The sequence below is a fragment of the Crocodylus siamensis genome, chromosome 5 (genome assembly GCF_052110815.1).
Source record: "Crocodylus siamensis isolate JL-2025a chromosome 5, ASM5211081v1, whole genome shotgun sequence".
NCBI lineage: Eukaryota > Metazoa > Chordata > Crocodylia > Crocodylidae > Crocodylus > Crocodylus siamensis.
In genome coordinates, this window is record NC_143399.1 from 183219174 (window position 1) to 183238874 (window position 19701).

General features: G+C 40.7%; 1 protein-coding gene across 3 annotated transcripts in view; it reads right to left on the reverse strand.

Annotated features, from left to right (window-relative positions):
• Positions 1-19701, reverse strand: part of LOC149865009 (uncharacterized) — a 45721-nt gene that overhangs the window by 5481 nt on the left and 20539 nt on the right. For 2 of the 3 annotated variants that reach the window (XM_090047388.1, XM_090047387.1), the window contains exons 11-17: positions 19158-19241; positions 13700-13829; positions 13265-13309; positions 13094-13175; positions 12911-13003; positions 6938-7017; positions 5391-5434 (exon numbers count right to left, since the gene is read on the reverse strand). In XM_090047388.1, the coding sequence (XP_089903514.1) occupies positions 5391-5434; positions 6938-7017; positions 12911-13003; positions 13094-13175; positions 13265-13309; positions 13700-13829; positions 19158-19241 (558 nt within the window). The remainder of the gene's footprint in view (positions 1-5390; positions 5435-6937; positions 7018-12910; positions 13004-13093; positions 13176-13264; positions 13310-13699; positions 13830-19157; positions 19242-19701) is intronic. The other variant, XM_090047390.1, reaches the window with a different exon arrangement.

The window sequence follows — 19701 nt, forward strand, 5'->3', positions numbered from 1 at the left end:
ATAACTAACACAACTAACATCAAGGACACAGTGGCAGATATGCAACCTAGAACAGGGAAAGAACACATGAGAGATTACTTAAATAAGCTTAGTGTTTTCAGATCAGCCTTGCTGGATAAGATTTATCCTACAGCACTCAAACAGTCAGTTGAAGTAATTACTGAACCTCTGACTATTATCTATAAGGATTCGTGGAGGTGAGGTAAGGTCCCAGAAGACTTCGAAAAGGCAAATAGTGCCTATTTTTTAAAAAGAGAAAAAGAAAGATCCAGGGAATTACACATAATTCACGTGTAAATTCACTACCCAGAAAGATATTGGAGCATTTCAAACAAATCAATCTCTATGTATCTAGAAGATAAGATGATATGGAATAGTCCGTATGGATTTGTCAAGAGGAAATTGTGCACATCCAACCTGATTTCTTTACATGACCGACTAACAGGCCTCCTGGAGTGTGTAGGGGGACTACTGTGCAGCGTGATGAATTCACTTCTGACCCCGGTCTCTGACATGCCTGGAAGTGGGTGTGGGAATGGGCTTCACTAATGTACTTATGGGCTTGAAATATACTTGCAGATTCAGGTGGATGGACCTTGCCAACACCTCCTGCTGCCATGGAGTAGACATGTCCTGAGAGGTTTGGGATTCAGTGAACTGGAAAATCTAAAGTTTCCTATTAAAATTAACTACCATGTTTGAGCATGGGAGGGAAACAGACAGAGCCTTTCCTCATCATATTAAATATAGGTTAAATTTGTAGAAAAGAAAATTAATAACCACATTATAAAAGAACAAACAACTTATGAGAGGAGCAAACCACCATAGCTTTTGTAGAAAGAAACCTGTGCCTCTTGACTCTACATGTTTTTTAGACCACCTCAAAAAAACTGTGGATAAAAAGAAAAATAGAATTTATTTGAACTGCCAAAAAGTCTTTGGCAAGATTCCCAACAAAAGGCTGTAATCACAGAGTGCAAGGGAAAGAATCACCAGGGACTGGAAGGCAGCTATGAAAGAGAAACAAAGAGGAGAAACACAATGTTAATTTTCAATACGACTCATAGATATGTAACCAGGATCAGAGTTATTTTAAATGCATTATGAAGTGATTTGGAAAGGGGCATAAACGGCAAAATAGGAAAATATACCAATGACAAGAAATAATTTAGTTATGTCAAGATTAGAGAAGACTGTGAGGGAGTTCAGGAGGACTTAAGCAACTTTAATGAATGAACACTTCTAAGACAAATGAAATTCAATATAGCTGCATGCTCGTTAATGCACAGCTGACTATTTTTTAGGGTAGAATTATACAAACTACACTCTAACAGGAGTAGAAATACAGGTTTCCCTCGTTTTATGCTGTAAATGCGTTCCTGGAAAACAGTGCATAACTCGAATTTGCATAAAGGGAACCCAATTTACAATGTAACAAATAGGGATATGTTACAAGACCTCAATTGTACTGACCCCGAACCTATTTCTACTATTTTCACCAGACAATTTTGGTATACTCACCAACAGCAGACAGCACACACAAGCACAGGACACTAGCAAAATAGGGATGGCAACTACAGAAACACAGCACAGACAATGACCGAGGAGCAGATCCACACAGGATATTTTGGTCCGCATCACACCCACAATGCACCGCACAAAGCAGCTGATTGCGGGCTTACACCACATCGACTGCATAAGAGTGAATTTACCTCACATATAACAAATTTTTCATATAAAAATGGTCATTGCATAAGACCAAATTTGCAGATACAGAACCCATATAAAGCAAGGGAAACCTGTGTCAGTGAGAAAATAGGGATTCAGAATGAACCTGGTCACAACTCCCAACAGATGCACAGTAATGGCATATATCTAGTTTTTAACTTATAAGTAAAAACAAGGTAATCTCCTAGTTTTCTACAGAATAAGAATCAATGAAAGCTTGTCAAATAAGTGCCTGATCATTACCTATCAAAGGACTGTGCCTACATACTGAATATTCAATTAGAGAGGTTGAATTAAAGTTGTATTCACATCTTTCAAGGCAGCGTGGTAAATTAAAAGTGAAGTTTATAATGTTTTGGATGTGAAGTATGATCAGATCCCAGGGTCACACCAAGCTATTTTATCCACAACCTGTCAGAAGTCAAGGGTCATTTATACACAAACTCTTTATAAATGTAACATGGTTCAATATGGGCCACAAAGTTACCAGGCAAAAATCTCTCCCTGCATCACTCACTTTAGGCTTTGACTTTAAACAGGTAATAGAATAGCTGAATAGTCAATGCTAACAACAATGGACAATCCGAAGAACACATTTCATCCCTGGGTTTGGATCAAGAATTAACCTGAAAACATATAGAGTAAATGAAGTGATTTGTTCCAGATTCACCAAACAGAAAATTATTTTAAAAGTGTTATTAATAAAATCATTCAAACATCATTAATGTTGTTAAAAAAAAGGCCCTTGTGGCCAAAGAAAGGTAGCAAAAACAACTTTCTCACTACTACACAGACTGTTACTGCTTGAATTAGAAGGTACACAAACTGGCTTGAGCCGTGCCTTTAATATTCACAAATGGCTAGTGCCATCTTTTTTTATTTAAATCAGGGCTGATGAGCCTCTAAGTGGTCAGAGGCTACAGGCTGTGCAAACACATCATGCCACCCTAGTTTCCCGACACTGCACTGGGTGGGCCCCCCATCATATGCCTCCCTCGCTCCCCACAACTGTACCGCAGTGGGTACTGCAGCACCTTTATGCAGGTGCCTCCCATCACTGTGTCATTCCAAATACCCTCCAGATCACAGAGTGCCTAGGTTTCCCCAAAGCTCTCCAGCTGCAGGTTCCCTCGGCCTACACAAGTATGACGGTATTCACGGCTGATGCGGGGCTGCGAATAGAGATGCTATGCACTCTCTATTCTGATGCTTGCTGTTGTAGATATTATAAGTGTATGCTGATGGCACTCAACACAACCTACACAATTGCTTCTACTACAAGGCTGCAATGGCTACAAGAAATCAGACACTGGGTGAGAAGCAATTTCTCAAGCTAACCCAAACACAAACTATACGAAGCTCATCAGAAATGGGGAATGATTTGAAGAATGAGCCAAGACACTGTCTCTGGCTTCTGGCAGATCTTATGCCAGGAGGAAAAATATAGGAAATGGGAACTGAAGCAGTCTTAGTTGAGGACAGCCAGCTACAGGACAAACTTCCAGGGAGACTAGGCACATCTGAGTCTGATTTTCTTTAAGGAAAGCTGTAAAACTTTCCTTTTCAAAAAGATCTTTCCACCACAGAAATGACATTGACATGCTCCCTTCAACTTAAAAGAAACCAAACAAAATGTTAAATTAATGAAAACTTAAAAGGAACTGAAAATACAAACCCTATCAAATGTACCATTTTACCCTGAAAAGAATAATGCCAGAAACTCCAGAGTCCACCAGGAATTTTGCTACTGTTATCAGTTTTATGTGGAAGGCACTCAAACTTTGAGTTTTCAGTAATGCATACACAACAGAAATGTACCCTTCTATTACATATTTTATAAATGAAATTCTAGGTAGAAAAGCATGATGAGAACTGATCTAGTGATTATTAGGGGCTAGAAGCCAGGATTCCTGGGATCAGCTAGCACTACTATCACAATCAACTATCACTAGGCTTCATGATCTATTTGGTAATTTTGAACAAGTCTCTTAAACTATGAGACTCAGTTTTCCCCATGTATAAAATGGATACCAACATAACAGCATTAACCTACTTCACAAGACAAGTTTGCTGATTATTAATGTAAAGTGCTTTAAGATCTTTATATAAAAGGGTTGTACTGAAAGTGCTATTGCACTATTAAGTGAAAGATAATTTTAAAAGTTCTATTTTTCTCTAATATTTAAGATTTCTTTCAGATACTGTAAATTTCCCCTGTAACATTGGAAGATCCAAAGTTGCAATACAGATTTACTCACCATCTTCCAATGTCATGTTACTGCCCAGTGGTATCTGTACTGGGGATGGCAGACGCATTGAATCTAGCTATCAGAATCAAACCAAACTCCACCTTTTTGTCTTATATACTGAGCTAAATTCATCCCCAACTGTATCTTGTTTTACTTGCCCTACAGAATGCATATGTGCACATAAGTATGTGTAAATATGTGTGCAAACTAGAGTGAATTTTACTGTGGGAACTGTACTTGAGCCATTTAAAACAAGTGTTCACAGACGAGAATATTTGGCTTTAATCATATAATGAAACTGACCTTTGTAAAATGCAAGCCATTAAGTAGTAACTGTTTGTTCATGAATATTTTTCGCCTAAAGTAAGCTGCCAAAGCAAAAAAGGTGATATTATTTAATACTGCATACTTATGGAGAGGCTTAGATATAGTTAATTTAAAGTAGGAGTAGGAATAATGTTTTTATAATGGTTGGCCCTGTTTTATTAATATATTTGCATTTCTGTTATTTTTGTTTAAATTTATATTATAGTTGTATGTCTGTTATGTCGTTTTTGGGAGCATGGCTTTTAGCTAGAATCCTTAATAAATTGAATTGAATTGAACTGAATTGAAAAAAAAGTAATAATTTATACAAAAGAAAAGTTGGGATGATGTGTGAATCATTTTAATTCAATTCACATCAACTCAGAATACAGGAATTAAAGCAGTAACGTCTGAAAGAATAAAGCCTCATTTTGCACCATGAACTTTACAACCAACTGATCATTCTGAGGTATGAATAAATACATATAACTGAAATCTGATCTAAAAACTACACTGATGTATATCTGACCTAATCCTACTGACACAAACAGCATTATTCCAGATTTGTAATACCGTAACTACTGAAATCAAAATCTAGCCTATATTTCTCATTTTCATAGAAATGTGATATGTTTTAGTGCTCCAGAAAAGGAAGAAGTACTAGCTGTGAAGAGCCATGAACTGTGGAGTTAGGAGCCATCTACAAGTGTGATAGATCTTCCAGATTTCTTGAGGATTTAGCCCAGAAAGGTGAAAGACTCCCATAAAATACAATGACCCTGTCATCAAGTCCCTACCCTTCAGTCAAAAATCCAAACCTGAACCTTATCTGAATCTATACCAAGAGGCCTAGAAGATATTGTCAGATACAGTCTCCCTCTGAGCAGCAAGAAAGAAAATGTATGTACTTCTATTTGTAGTAGGCAATTTTGATACTCCAGCTGTTAAAGGACTTGAATCATTCAAATGAGTGATAGGTCATAACCACAAAGATTAGTTAAATGAACAGTGCTAAGCTCATAGATAGCATAAATTTGTGAATAAAATTGTCACCTGACCTTTTCCAATGCCCTTAAAAATTATAATCCCTTCTGTTCTTTTACTTACTTGTCATTCTTTTTCTTCTCTTACTGTCTGAATCACCTTTGTTACTATGCATGAAAAACAAGTAAAATACATTAATTTTGAGCATTTCATTTCTCCTATTGTACTTCATTTTAGTTGCTTTTTTTCCATTACAATGATCATCTTATTGTAAATAGAGAAAGAGTAATTTCATCAGTTGAAAAACAAACATATGCCTGACATGTTTACATTTCCTTCAACATCTCTCCCAACTTTTTCCCAAGACATCACTCAGTCTCCAATTGTTTAGCTTCTCAAAGTACATATACTCCCTCTGGATCCCTTAGAAATAATGCATGGAGTGCAAAGTGGCTCCCAAACTAAATGGAATCTAAATGTGTTTTGGTTCACCCAGTAGACCTAATTTCCTAAACTCTATGCACTCACATGCACATATAAAATACTTATTCCCTAAGCACAAATAGCAAACTACAAATCTCTCTGAATGGTTAGCAGTAAGTATCAGATTTGTGGGCATTTCCATTAGTTAACAGCATTTTTGCTATTATTTTAATGGCAGCAGGCTTGGCCTCTTAAGTGTGAATATCCTCTGAAAAAGTGAATACTGCATTTACCCAAATCCAAGATGACTGAATTTAAGACGGCCTTCCAATAATTAGATTCTAGACATTATCATTGTCCATGTCTAGAATCAAATTATTGGAAAGTCATCTTAAATTTGTCTCTCCAACCCTTGTGGCAAGGAAGCAGGGACGGGGGTCAGGTGACAAGGACAGCAGGGAGGCAAGGAGCATGGGGAGAAGGCAGCCTGCCCCCCAATCACTTACCTCCCTGTCTACCCCTTCTTTCCACTGCTTTCCCTGTGTATCCTGGCACAGAGGGAGCCCCAGAGCTGCTCCTGAGTGTTTTTGCTCCTTGAGATTTAGATCTACAGTCCTTAATTTTAAACTGTCCAATATTACTCTTTTTATTAGTGCCAGCTTTGCAGAGCAAGCCTACCTATGAAAGAGTCAGCCAGAATTATTGGCTAGTTCCAACCACATGGCAACTATCCAGTACCACTATCTTCCAGTGACACATTAAATCGTATTTGTGCAAGACCCATTCCTTCCCTTCCTAAAGGCAAAAAGAATGCACAGAGGGATCTAAGGACATCTGGCCAGAAGAATCTCGGTATTACAAGCAATGAAGCACAGTTAGACACTCAGACCCCAGACTGTGTTTGCAGGGTTGGCAGTTTAAAAAAGAACTATACTTGTAAACTGAGACCATTTGATATGAACACACTAGAAGATAATGAATATGGTACCTCTGATGTTATTTTTACAAAGCAGTTTCAGAGCAAAGCTATACTATATTCAGACAAAAAGGTTATAACAATGCTACTACCCTGGCAGCTAGCAATATATGGAAGCATGCATACAAGACTGGCATGTGAATGTATGCCTGGAGTCAATTTACAGGAAAAGCTTATAGAATATCTGACCCAAATTAAGTTTACTCTGCTTCTCTTCCATAGTAAATATACTTTTACTGTTATTTTTCATTTGAAAATACATTGACCTTACCGTCTTAATCTTAAGAGGTACATAGTAACCCAGTTGGAAAAGAACTTGTGTTTAGCAAGGTCCTGCAGAGCCCAATACTCCTGAATGAAAAAATATAGTTAATGCTTGATATACTGCATACCTGACAGATTGAGGATTCTAGGGCATGGGGAAATGAAGGGAAACAAAAAATAATCTACAATGTTTTTTCTTCCAAATAACTTATCTAATGCCTTTCTGCATTTATTAAAGTTGGTTCCCCTGGCTGACATGCTAGATCATTCCATACATTAACCCTTCTTTGTGTATCTCTATTTTATGTCTCGAGGCAGAAGGAAAGCAGAGTAGATTTGCACCTTAGAAAATAACTAAATAGATGCATAAGCTTTCGTAAACAGCAGCTTACTTCATTAGATGCTATGAAATGACTGAGGGAAGCAGAGCTCCTAAATAGAAAGCAGCGATGAGCATACAAAGGGTAGGGGAAGGGGAGGAAAATGAAAGGCACGGTGAGTAAGAGAGAGAAAAATAAAGCAGTTGAGGACTGAGGCTAGAAACAGATATAATTTTTGTTGCAGGATCAGCTGCGAGGGGATGTTTGCATACACATGCCCTGGAGTGAAGAGGGGTTGGGAATGGGGTGAAAACAGTAGCTTGTGAGTGATGGCTAGAACATGGAATTTAGAGGTTTGTTTTTGGGAATTGGCTCATCAGTAGACATGCATTAAAACAATGGTCCAGGGGAATGACAAGAGTTCATTGGTTTCTAAAAGCCTGTTTGTGACAACTTTCCTTCAAGGCCAATTGTGTCGAACCAGCAAACACTATGTCTAAGGCCAACGGACAACCAGGTATACCACAGGCTGGGATATTGAAGATATACCACACTGTTTCATAACAGAGATAGGGACTCTGCTGTATTAATAGCCAGGTCACGGTGACCAGCTGCACAGCCCTTCGGATTTCCAGCTTTGGGGGACAGAGACTGGTAAAAGCTCAAATTAAGATGCGTTCATGTGATAGGTTTGTTGAAACACGGGAATATGCTGACGAGACAGAACATGGACAGTATGATGGCAGGGATTCTGATTTTCTCTGATTAAAAAAAAATCCCCAATTTCTGGTTAAAAAAATAATCCCAAATCCACATTTTTCCATGATTTAAATGAAACACCCCTAACATATACATACATACATACATACATTAGGGGTGTTTCATTTAACTCACAGAAAAATATGGATTGGGGGTTACTGATACACACACATATACATATACACATATATATAGATATAAGTGGTTTTTCATTCAAGTCAGGGAAAACTGTGGATTTGGAATTTACGTTTGTTTTTTTTTACCTGAAAATTGGGGATATTTTTAAATCAGAAAAAAGCAGGATCCCTGATGATGACCACAGGGAAACTAATCGATGCCCAGGAGTGAAGAGTCAAAGGGAAGAAAGAATACAAAAAGAGGGATTTCAGAGCAGCAAAGGGTGCCTGAGAGGGAAACCCAAGACCACCATGACCAGAGGGGACACCACCAGCCCAGCCTGTCTCACCCACCCCACAAGGGGTGGCAAGCCTCAGCCTCTGACCTCCAGGCTGCTGACATCTGACATTCACGAAAGAACCTCAGGGTGAAGCTCATATACTAGTCAGATGTATCTTGCCTCTGACAGCTCTAGGACTGGTAGATATAGATTTGTTTGCATTATTCTTATCTGCTATCACTGTGTATCAATAAAATTTGCCCATTATCAAATAGAAAAATTGTGGTTGGTCTGAGAGTTTGGCACACAGAACAAGGCATCTGGGTCATAAATCCAGTGCCAACAGTAAGATACCTAGGTCTGCTATCCTATCATCTGGGGACAGGCATTCAGACTCTTTTACAATATCCCAGGACAAACTATTACCACATTTTTTTTTGGCAGCAGATTTTGGATTTTGCCCTGGAACACCTGCAAGAGACATTTGAACAGAAACTGCTCTGTCCCAGGACAGAGCAATTTGTTCCACTACAAGCAGGATTCAAGAAACATGAGGCCAAAACTTCACTGTGGAAAAGTCATTTTAGTTAATAAACAAGTAAGAAATAGAAAAAAAATGAGTAAGTAAGAGTTGGAACCCCAGGAATCTAACAGGCTGACCAGCAAGCATGTAAGTCCAGTGTTTCCACACATGGGTATGGGGATAAGCTGCTTCAGCAGGAGAAATAGAACATGTCTAGTTGAGACTAAAATATTGAGATGGTTGCAATGTTCCTGCTGGGTTTTGTCCTTTTCTTTCTTATCAGATTTTGTGAGAAGAAAATATGTGAGTAGTCTCCAGGAGGGTAAAAGAACATAACTTGCTACTGGCAAAGTAGTCTTGCATGGATAAACAACAGGTTGGTTTACTTTTTATATGAAGTGCTTGTTTTGAAAAGTATGCATCTTCTAACCTGCAGGAAATGACATCTGGAATTGCAAACCAGTATGGGGGCTAGAACCCCTGGGCTAAATTATTTCCTACCACGAACAAAATACTTGTTCCTAGAAAAGCTTCATATTGGAACACTGCATGCATGCAGCTTGTTCAAGTTTTGCCAACACCTGCAAGCATGGTGCACATACACACACACACATCCCTAAAGCAAAACCCTTACCCAAGTAAGGATTGCAGGAGGCTTTAGGCTTAATGAGGGGATGTAAACAGCCTGTCACACTGATTTACCAGCCTTTGACCCCATGGAAGGGAAGGTACAATAGCCATGAACACTACTGCAACCCACAGCTGCTGCTTCACACCTGCGGGAAACTCCACAGCACATTACTCCTGCAATTAGCTAAGAGCTAAGGAGAGAATTAGCCACCTACTATAACTGACAAAGCACAGTCTGCTATCCTGTTGTGAGTAGATGAAAAAATACTGAGAAACCTATGGGTTTTCTAGACAAGGTGAAGAACACTTCCAGCGCAATCTACAGTAGCCCTTTCCTTCCTGATTTGTCACACATGAGCTGCCTGTTGGGAATGTATACTGTTCATTCCTTATCAAAATATTACATCCTCCACCTATTCAGTTACTTCTCCCTTGCTGGGGACAGCATTACATCAAGTCTCTGTACTACCCTTGCTCATCTCTTACAGCTGCTGGATGATTTTCCACCTTTTATTTTACTATTTAGCCATGGAAAATAGGCTCAGCTGCAAGTAGCCCTGGGATGGCAGGGAACAAAGAAAAGACATTCCAGTGTTCTAGACTTGCCTGGGTCTGGTTCTGCAGTTGAGGGGGACAGTCAGGAATGCTGGGGCTGCAAGGTGTCAGGCACAAGGTAGTGTGGCAACATGTAGCAATAGGTGGAATTAAGTGTTTGGAGCAACTGGTGAGTTCAGGCGTGGGGAATCCAAGTTAAATTTAAGGTTCTGGATTACCGAGAGCAGGTGTCCCATGAGAGGTTAACATGCAACCTGTGGCCCCTCCAGCCACTATCACATGGAAGGGGAGGGCTGTGCATCACCAGCGCTGCCCGCCACCAGTGCTGCCCAGAAAGCAGGGAGACTGCATGCCACTGGCACAGTCCACATGGTGTGTAGGGATTACAAGGGACCACCCCCTGCAAGGTGGGTGCAACTCCCACCACAAAGACAACCTTGACCTGGAGAGACCTGGTTAACATTAGGTTTGGTGCTAGCAGCATGGCCTGCACTGGGCCATGCTGGGCTAGGCTTGGAGTCAGGAATGACCTGTGGATTTGGGTTGGGTTCAGCTTGTTATACTTGGCAGGTTTAGGGTTAGGTAAACCTCTGTGGACTCTGGTGGGGATTAAGATTGATGCAATCATGTGGACACAAGACAGCGATAGGGACACAAGCTGGGTATAAGACTTCAATCTGGCAGGCCTGAGTTAGGGTAGGGTTTTTGCCAGTTCATGGACCTTAATATTTGTTTATCGTGTTTGCGAGGGCTAGGATTAAACACACTGAAGGTATCAGAGCATTTTGGATTTTTAAATCTGTAGCTGCTGCTGTGAAACAGGAATTCCCTGTTTTGTTCTCCCTTTGAAATCTACCAGATTCCTAACTGCTTTGCTGCCATGGAAATGGACATTGAAAGCCTAAAATAAAACAGACAGTTCTAAAGGGAAAATTATTTTACAAACTCCACCATCATTATCTCCTAGAAGAACAGGCTGTGTGTAAAACAGCACTTTTCTTACAGCAACCAACTACATGCATTTAATACTGGATTATATTTGTCACTCTGCTGTGTCACTTATTCAAAGTAAGCTTTCTTATTTACCATAAACAAGGCAGGCAGGGGGAAGGCATAAGCAGGGGTCAAGCTCCTTGACTTCTCTATACCACCTTGCCCCCCACTGCCTGCTCCCCAGTAGCAGTGGGGGGGTATAAATTAAAAACACCCATCCAATTATACTCTATACATGGAAAATTATAACAAATTTATAAATTTTCCATGTACAGAATCCAATTACTGGGGGGGGGAACCTCAAATTCAAGGTCACCCGAAATTTGAGTAAATAATGATAGTTAGTTTATAAAGGTGCATCTCTGCCCTGCCTTCAGACTAACATGGCTAATTGTCTTCCACTTATTCAAAGTGCCATAGAAGTCTTAACCAATTTAATTACATTACAATTAAATTTAATCCAATTAAATTGATTTCTATGAATGCCAGTGCTGTGAGCAAAAGTATTAGAAATTTTACTGATACATGTGTACATTGAAATGACTACTTTGACTGTTGTAAACACTTAATTTTATGTTCGGCCATGTATTTTTTAAAAAGAAAAAGAAATCCAAGCTGATTCTTTGCTGATATAAGCTGGTCCATCGCTATAGAAAAGAATGGAATGCTAATGTATAATTTACATCACCTAAAGATCTGGGCTATTTTAGTGATTTCTAACCATAGGACTGAATCCTAGAACTGCTAATTTCCCCAAACACAGCCTATAAGTTATAGGGCTCAAATACTCCTTTTACCATATTTCCAAAAGTAGGAGCTTATTGCTGCATACAAGAATAAAATGTAGTTCTTATACAGTGTTTTTCTTAAAGTGTTTTAGAAGAAGGTCATTTCATGTGCATTACAAGCAGGCAACTGCATGAGAGAAATAGCTAAATGCACACCTAAGAATTCCTTTGGTAAAAGAACCCCTCTTCTGCATATATAATCCCTTGTTTTCCCTGATGTACACTTTGGGCCTGATGCTGTAAGGCAAGAGTCAGCAACATTTTGCTGCCCAGAGCCAGGTTGCAATCTAGCTCCAAGCCACAGGCTGCAAATCTCCACTTCTGCCCGCCCCATGCCTTGCTGCAGATACCCAGCTGTGTGCCACCCAAGCTTCCATGACACCCCTGGTCAAGTCAGACTGCCTCACAAGCTACATCCAGCCCAGGGTCTATAAATTGCTGACCCCTGCTCTAAGGTGTTCAGCTCTTACTCAAACTCTAAAGAAGCTCTCCCAGTGTTTAAGGACATGGGATACCTTGCATGCACAACATAATCAACCTTTTTGAAAATATACTTCTAGTGAACACCTACATAAAAATATAAGCTACTGAGTAGCTCACTTAGAGCTTCTTAAACATGTTTGGAAAATAAGAGCCTTATTCTGCAAATTCTGTAAGACGCTGTATATGCATTATGACATAGTATTATTAGCTGTTCCTTCACTAAGAACTGTGCATTTCTGTTAATATTTCTATTGTTTAAAAGCAGCTGTGAAAGTTGGAAAATGGTTTTCTAATATCAATCTTCACTTCTAATGTGAGCAGTGGTGGCATGCGATGTGTGCCAGCAGTCATGTAAATTGAGGTGTGCGTGGACACATTTTTCTGAATGTTCACATGTGCCTGTTCTGGAAATTTTGACCCCCATAGTTTTCAGTATATATCTTTCATTATTCATCCATTTTATTTTAAAATGTCATTGCAGCAAAAGTGAATTAAAAAGCTAATGATATATTCCTATCATACAAATAAATACCTTGGGAATACGGAGTTCCTTTAGCTGGTCTTGAGTAATTTCACTAAGCTGTCGAAATGTCATTGTAAAATCAGCTTTTGTATCTTCCATGAGCTAATGAAATAAGTACATTTCTATCAGTCTTTTTAAAGTAGTAAAATTGGTTCAAAAACTTATCAAAAGAATGAATAATATTAAACTCACTCTTAGGAGGAATGCAATCAAATAGTGATCATCTTCGCCTTCCCCAAGGAAACCTAGTTTTGCTTTGAATAATTCTGTAAAACTGAAAGCAGGAACAGTAATGAGGAAATTATTCTGAAGACATAATATAGTATATGCTTCTTTAAAATCTGAGTTATGGGAATTGCTTACCGGAGGTAATAGTGACTAGAGTATCCCTCCAGAATCTGAAAAGCCCTATAAAAGAAAAGAAATGTTAGTGTCCATGAACTCATACTACCCAAGGCCACATTCACGCTGGAAGATGAAACATTTCTTTAGCTGATACAATTTTAACTTGGCAATTATGAAGCAGTCTCCCACAATCACCATATTAGGGGATTTTCCCAACCTTTTTTAAACAATTTTGTTTGGATGGTAATCTTTTAAAGTAATTATGCAAATAAATTAAATGTATACATTTTTAAGAAGCCAAATGACCCTAATCAGCCAAATATAAATACACTTTCCCTATAGAAACCATGGTCCTTAAAAAGAAAATATTTTTTCTCTTAAACATGTGGTTATTATGATGCATCAAATTTCACTAGTTCTTTTAAATATAAAGATATTTCAAGGATTACTTACAGCTGTTTTTGTCTGGAATCCAATAAAGGTTTTAGAGCTTGTAACAGCTTGTCCAGATTAAACAATCCAACATTTGCCTGATTCCCTATTTTATACCTTCTTTCATCATCAGATGTGTTTGGAACAAAATCTGTCTCAAACAAAACAGTATATGTCTACAATAGAGTAACCAGAATAAATAATCAAGGTTAAACTATTAAACAATGCTAATTTTTCTATTTATACAGGAAACCAATAAAAGACGTGTCAGCATTAAATATTTAACCTAAAACACAAGAATATTTGTTTACAATACATTAACCCAGGATGTAGTATTTGCCAAAGAAAAAGGAATATGTTCTTAATGCCCAAACTCAACGTGGTCACAGTGTTGTCTTCCTACTTCAAGACACAAAATAAACTCAGATGTTTAAACAGAGAACCTTTTGCACTAAGAACAATGTTCTTTCAGTTTGTTTAATATAAATATGTTGTTTAATTAAATATGGCAGGTTGCTGAAATATATCTAAACTTGGAACTTCCAAACACCAACACCATTTAAAATAATAAATAAAATGCGCAAATTTTCTTAAGTGGCCAAAGCACTATTAATCAGACAAACAGAAATATTATCTCAAAACACATATAAATTATCTTCTATTCAGTTATAAAAAGTGAATAGTGAACTCTGGTCCAGATTTGATTTCCAAACCCTAGTCTAAACACAAGGTGATTTTGTACACCCACTGGACCCACATTTATTACCTATAGATGAATAAAGTAACATAAGGCTCTGCTACATGTTCAAATTAAAGCTGGATAGAAACCAGCTATAGAGCTGTTACACATTTTCAAGCACGAACTGCTGGACGGCTCTTTTTATAACTAAATAGTCATTTTATCATGTGATGATTGCTCCGCACAATGTGGCCAGTCTAAATTTCTTGCCCAGTTTACCAGTTAATTGCGTAATATGCAGAAGGGGCTACAGGATCATATTTTAAGGAAAGTTTTACAGTAAAGTGCCATACCTTGGCAGGTTATAGGTATATTTTCTTTTAGACTATTAACAGTTATGACTGCAAAGCTAAAATGACATATATGAATTATTCTGTGGATTTTGCTTCTTGATACTTTTAGTTGTATTTAGTTTTTATTGACTTTCTTGATTTCTGTTGTAGCATCTGTTAATCTGAAGGAGGTCACTAGGAGAGATTCTTCATATAAGTGAGTTCAGAAGCTACACACGCACACACAAATGCTTCCAAGTTTTTATAGTGTTTAAATATAATCTGTGTTATTTACATTAAAATTAGTCTCTGGTCTAAAATTACAGTTTTTATGTTCAGGCCATATACTAATTATGTTAGGAAATTTCTGACCAAATGAAAAATTCTACAATGAAGTTATAGGAAAATGGGCTGGAAAGGACCTCATGGGCATATCCACACAAGCAAGCACGTGCGTTTGCAGCAGCTCAAACAGAGCCCAGTGCAAGCCCCGGTGCAAATTAGAGCTGGGGCTTTTTGCCTCAGTGCATGTGCAGCAAATTGTGCCATCTGGCGAGCAAATTGTGCCACTTGGAGCAAAATAACCCTGCCTGGCTCCTTCTGGATCTTCAGCCACGGGGAGCTAAAGCCCAGGGCCAGCACCTGTGCTGTCTCCAGCAGTATAAAGAGGTGCTCTCTCCTGGCCCCATCAGTACAAAAAGCTGCCCTGGAAAGTAGCTCAGGGCTACTTACTCTCAGGAGCTTCTGGGGCCCAGCCAATAGGTACCTGGTGGCACTGGCCTCCCTAGCAGGAATTCTGGTGTTACCTATTGGAAAACTGAAAACTCCCTGATAAAAAAATCCCAAAGTCACTCTGTAAAATACCCCAAAAATCCATGTTACTCTACAATTAAAACAGAAGGCCACTAGAGCAAGACAGAGAGACAGTGATCAGCTGGGCAATTTTTTATTGATATCTACAGTGTTAAAGCAATTTGGAAGACCACCAGTGTCTCTATCATAATAATAAAATTAATTCTAAATACATGGTTCATGAATTCATGAATACATGTTTTGCTGCTCTCCCCAGGGGCCACAGCCCCCCAACAGGGCCCACGTGCCCCACCCCCACTTGCTCCCCTAGCCTGGCCCCATCCCCCACCATCTCCTGGAGCCCCCCCAATGGCTGCCCTGCCCAGCCCCAGCCCCCACTTGCACCCCCAGCCCCTGATGGCTGCCCCCCTCTTCAGCTGACGGCACTTAAAAAAAAAAGGGAAAAAAAGCCCCTACTCACTGAACAGGGGCTCTGGGGCTTCCTGGCAGCACAGGGCAGAAGAAGGGCAGCAGGCCCTTGGGCTAGGGCTGTTGGGGCTGTCACCTTGGCCCACGCTGTGCCGGGGTGGGGGGACCCAGGGACCCCAACGGCAGCTCAAACTGCTGGTAAATGCTCAGGATTTTTTGGGGCGGGGTTCCCCGGGATGCTAGAGTTAGAGGACAGGGATCAGTGGGGCTCAAGGGCCTGGGGGAGATTGGGGGGATGGGTCCGGGTGGGGGCAGGGATTGGGAGGGGCTCAGGGGGCAGGTGAGAGGTAGTGCCAGGCAGGGAAGGGATTGTGGGGGCTCAGGGAGCTGGGGGGATGCAGCCAGGCAGGGAAGGGATGGGGGGGCTCAGGGAGGCTCAGGAGGCTGGGGGGGATGTGGCCAGGCAGGGCAGGGATCAGGGGGGCTCAGGAAGCTGGGGGGGGATGGGGCTGGGTGGGGAAGGGACTGGGGAGGCTCAGGGAGTTGGGGCAATAGGGCCATGTGGAGCAGGGATTGGAGAGGCTAGGGGAGCGGGCAAGGCTGGTGCTGGTCCTCCCCACGGTCCCCTCCCCTCCCCTCCTATAACTATTTTATCCAGATTGTGGTAGATTCTCCATCACTTTAACTCCTTGAGTCAGGCATGGCTCTATCCTGAGAGGCGTGACCAGAAGTTATGGAGTCAAGGGAGGAATGACTGGTTGACATTTCCTCCATCCTGTATTAGGAGATTGGAGCTCAAAGACCAGAATAGTTCATTCTAGCTTGAGAATCTCTGACTGCCATTGCTTTTCATGTATCATTATCGTTTTATTCATTGTGGCCCTGATTCAACAACATGATTATGTCTCCACGTGACTTTAAGCATGTAAGTCATTTCATTGAAGCTATAGCACTCACAAGGTTAACATTATGAGTGGAATTAATTTTTTTCCTGACTCCTTACTTACCTGCAGTGGAGCCTGGGTCCAGCCCCCTGCAGCTGGCATGCTGCCTGCCTTCATGGGCAGGCAGAGTGCTTCAGCACCAGGGCGAGAGCTAATCATAGAGATGCTCTGCCAGCCAGGATGTCTCTATAGAGGACCCAGCATCTGATTGCCACTTTTTTTTCCTCTGTGGGTTTTTTTGTCTAATTTTGCCCCCATGCTGCAAATTTGCAGCGCAGGGAACATTTTCTCATTCCTGCATGTACCTCTTGCAGCGTCTCAAAGAGGTTTGAGATGCTGCAGGAGGCATGTGCGGGCTTATCTGGATGCTCCCCATGGGGTCATCCAGTCCAGTTCCCTGCTCAAGGCAGGATCCCTGGCTAAACCATCTGAGCCACGTCTGTCAAACCTGGACATTTCACAATTTCTCTAGGTAACATGTATAATGCTTGCCTGCCTCATAGTCAGAAATCTCCTAATCTCTAACTTAAATTTTCTATGATTTTCAGTTTAAGGCCATTGGGTATCTATACACAAGCCTGACACCTCTCTGCATTCTGATTAACTGAGTCTGCTGGGTCATTCTAATTAGAACACACCAGCAGCCTCAGTATCATGTGTATTCAGCAGCCCTGCATTTTAAAATGGTGGCGAGGGTGCTTTAACTAAAGCTTGTTGAATGAGCTGCTCTAATAAAAACGCCTCTCCCTAACTCTGGAGCATGTGTAAAGATGCCATTGTTCCTAGTCCTGGACCCTGCAGCCACAGAGAAAAGTTTGTCTCCCATCCTCTTGATAATCATCTTTCAGGTATTTGAAGACTCTTGTCAAATCCCCCTGTAGTCTTTTCTCTAGATTAAATCATTTCAGCTCTATCAACCTTTCCTCATCGGTCCTGCTTCCCAGGCCCTTAATCACTGTTGCATGGAACTCTTTCCAATCTGTATACATCTTTCTTAAAGCCTGGGGCCCAAAACAGGACACAGTACTCAAGATTTCATAGACATTAGGGGCTGGAAGGGACCTCATGAGATTGTGTCCAGCCCCCCTGCCACAGGCAGGAAGTCTGCAGGGATCAGATAATCCCAGCAAGATAAACATCCAAATGCCTTCTGAATGAGTCCAGAATAGGTGCTTGCACCACCTCTGGGGGGAGTCTGTTCAAGACCTTGGACACTCGGACTGTAAAGTTCTTCCTTATATCGAGTCTGAACTGGCCCTCTAGAAGTCTGTGGCTGTTGGACCTAATTATCCCTTGGGGAGCCCTAGTGAACAATTGTTCTCCCAGATCCTGGTGCTTTTATACCCATAGGCAGCCACCAAGTCCCCCCTGAGCTTCTGCATCGGGGGCTCATGTTCATCTTGTGGTCAATCCAGAACCCCATGTCCCTTTCAGTCGCAGTGCTAGTGAGCATAGCACTGCTGAGCCTGTAAGTATGATGCTGGTTTTTTTCTCCCAAGGTGGAGTACCCTGCATTTCTCTACATTGAATGCCATCAGGTTTTGGTCTGCCCACTTTGCAAGCATGTCCAGGTTGACCTGTATCTCCAGCCTGTCCTCCAGCGTGACTGCCTTCCCCCAGAGTTTAGTGCCATCCACAAACTTTGCCAGTCTGCATCTGATGCCTGAATCCAGGTCATTAATGAAGCTATTGAAGAGTACTGGCCCAAGCACTGAGCCCTGCCCTGAGCCTGATGAGGCCTCACCAGTGCTGAATAGTGACAGAATCACTCCCACCTTGATTTGCCAGTGACATTCCTGCTAAAGTAATCAATATTTTGTTAGCCTTTTTTGCAAGAGCATGCGGTCAGCTCATATTCAGCTTAAGATCCACTATAACCCTTGTCTGTACTACTGCAGCCTAGCCAATCATTCTCCAAGTCTGTTTTTGTGCCTGCAATTATTCCATCCCAAGTGCAGGACTTTGCACTTGTTCTTGTTGAATCTCACCTGATTGGCTGTGGACCATTTTTCCAGTCTATCCAAGTCCTGGATCTTTACCCTGTCCCCAACAGAGTCTGCAGCTCCACCCAACTTGGTAGCATCTGTAAATTTGCTAAATGTGCAGTTAATCTCATCATCCACATCATTAACAAAGATGTTAAACAATATCAGGCCCCTGGAGAACCCCATTTGATACCTCCTTCCAAACAGATGCCAAGCCATTGATGACTATTCATAATAATAGATAATAAGGGATAACATAATAATAAGGAATTTTATTTCCAACAAAAAAATGTATTCAGATATATGTGCTGCACTCACCTGGATCATAGGACTCCATAAAACCAAACGGACCATAATCTATTGTTATAGATAACAAACTGAAGTTATCTGTATTGCACACACCTAGAATTACGCAACAATAAAAACAAATATCAAAACAATGAAGCTTTTTAGTCTCAGGACAATATATCAAAATTCTATTAGAAAATTTGCTGAAAGGCAAGTGCACCGGATCTAAATCACAGTAGGTACTTTTATACCCGTACCACTTTAATCTGCATATAAAGGAGAGCATCAAATAGGCTGAAATAAATAGTATTGATAAAACTGCAATATTTGCTATTAAAGATCAGCCATTTCTACAAATCTGATCTCTACATTTCCAACCCCTGGGACCAGGTTATCCAGCCCCACAGAACATGAACAGCCCTGCACACTCAATTGTGCACACAGGGCACTGCAGGGCCGAATCCTGGCAAGTAGGTTAAGGCAGAGGCAATGTGGGATCTTAGAGCCTGATCTTGGCCCAAGGGGTCAAGTGGAAGTGGTGCAGGGCTCCAATCCCAGATGAAATCTTTCCTTT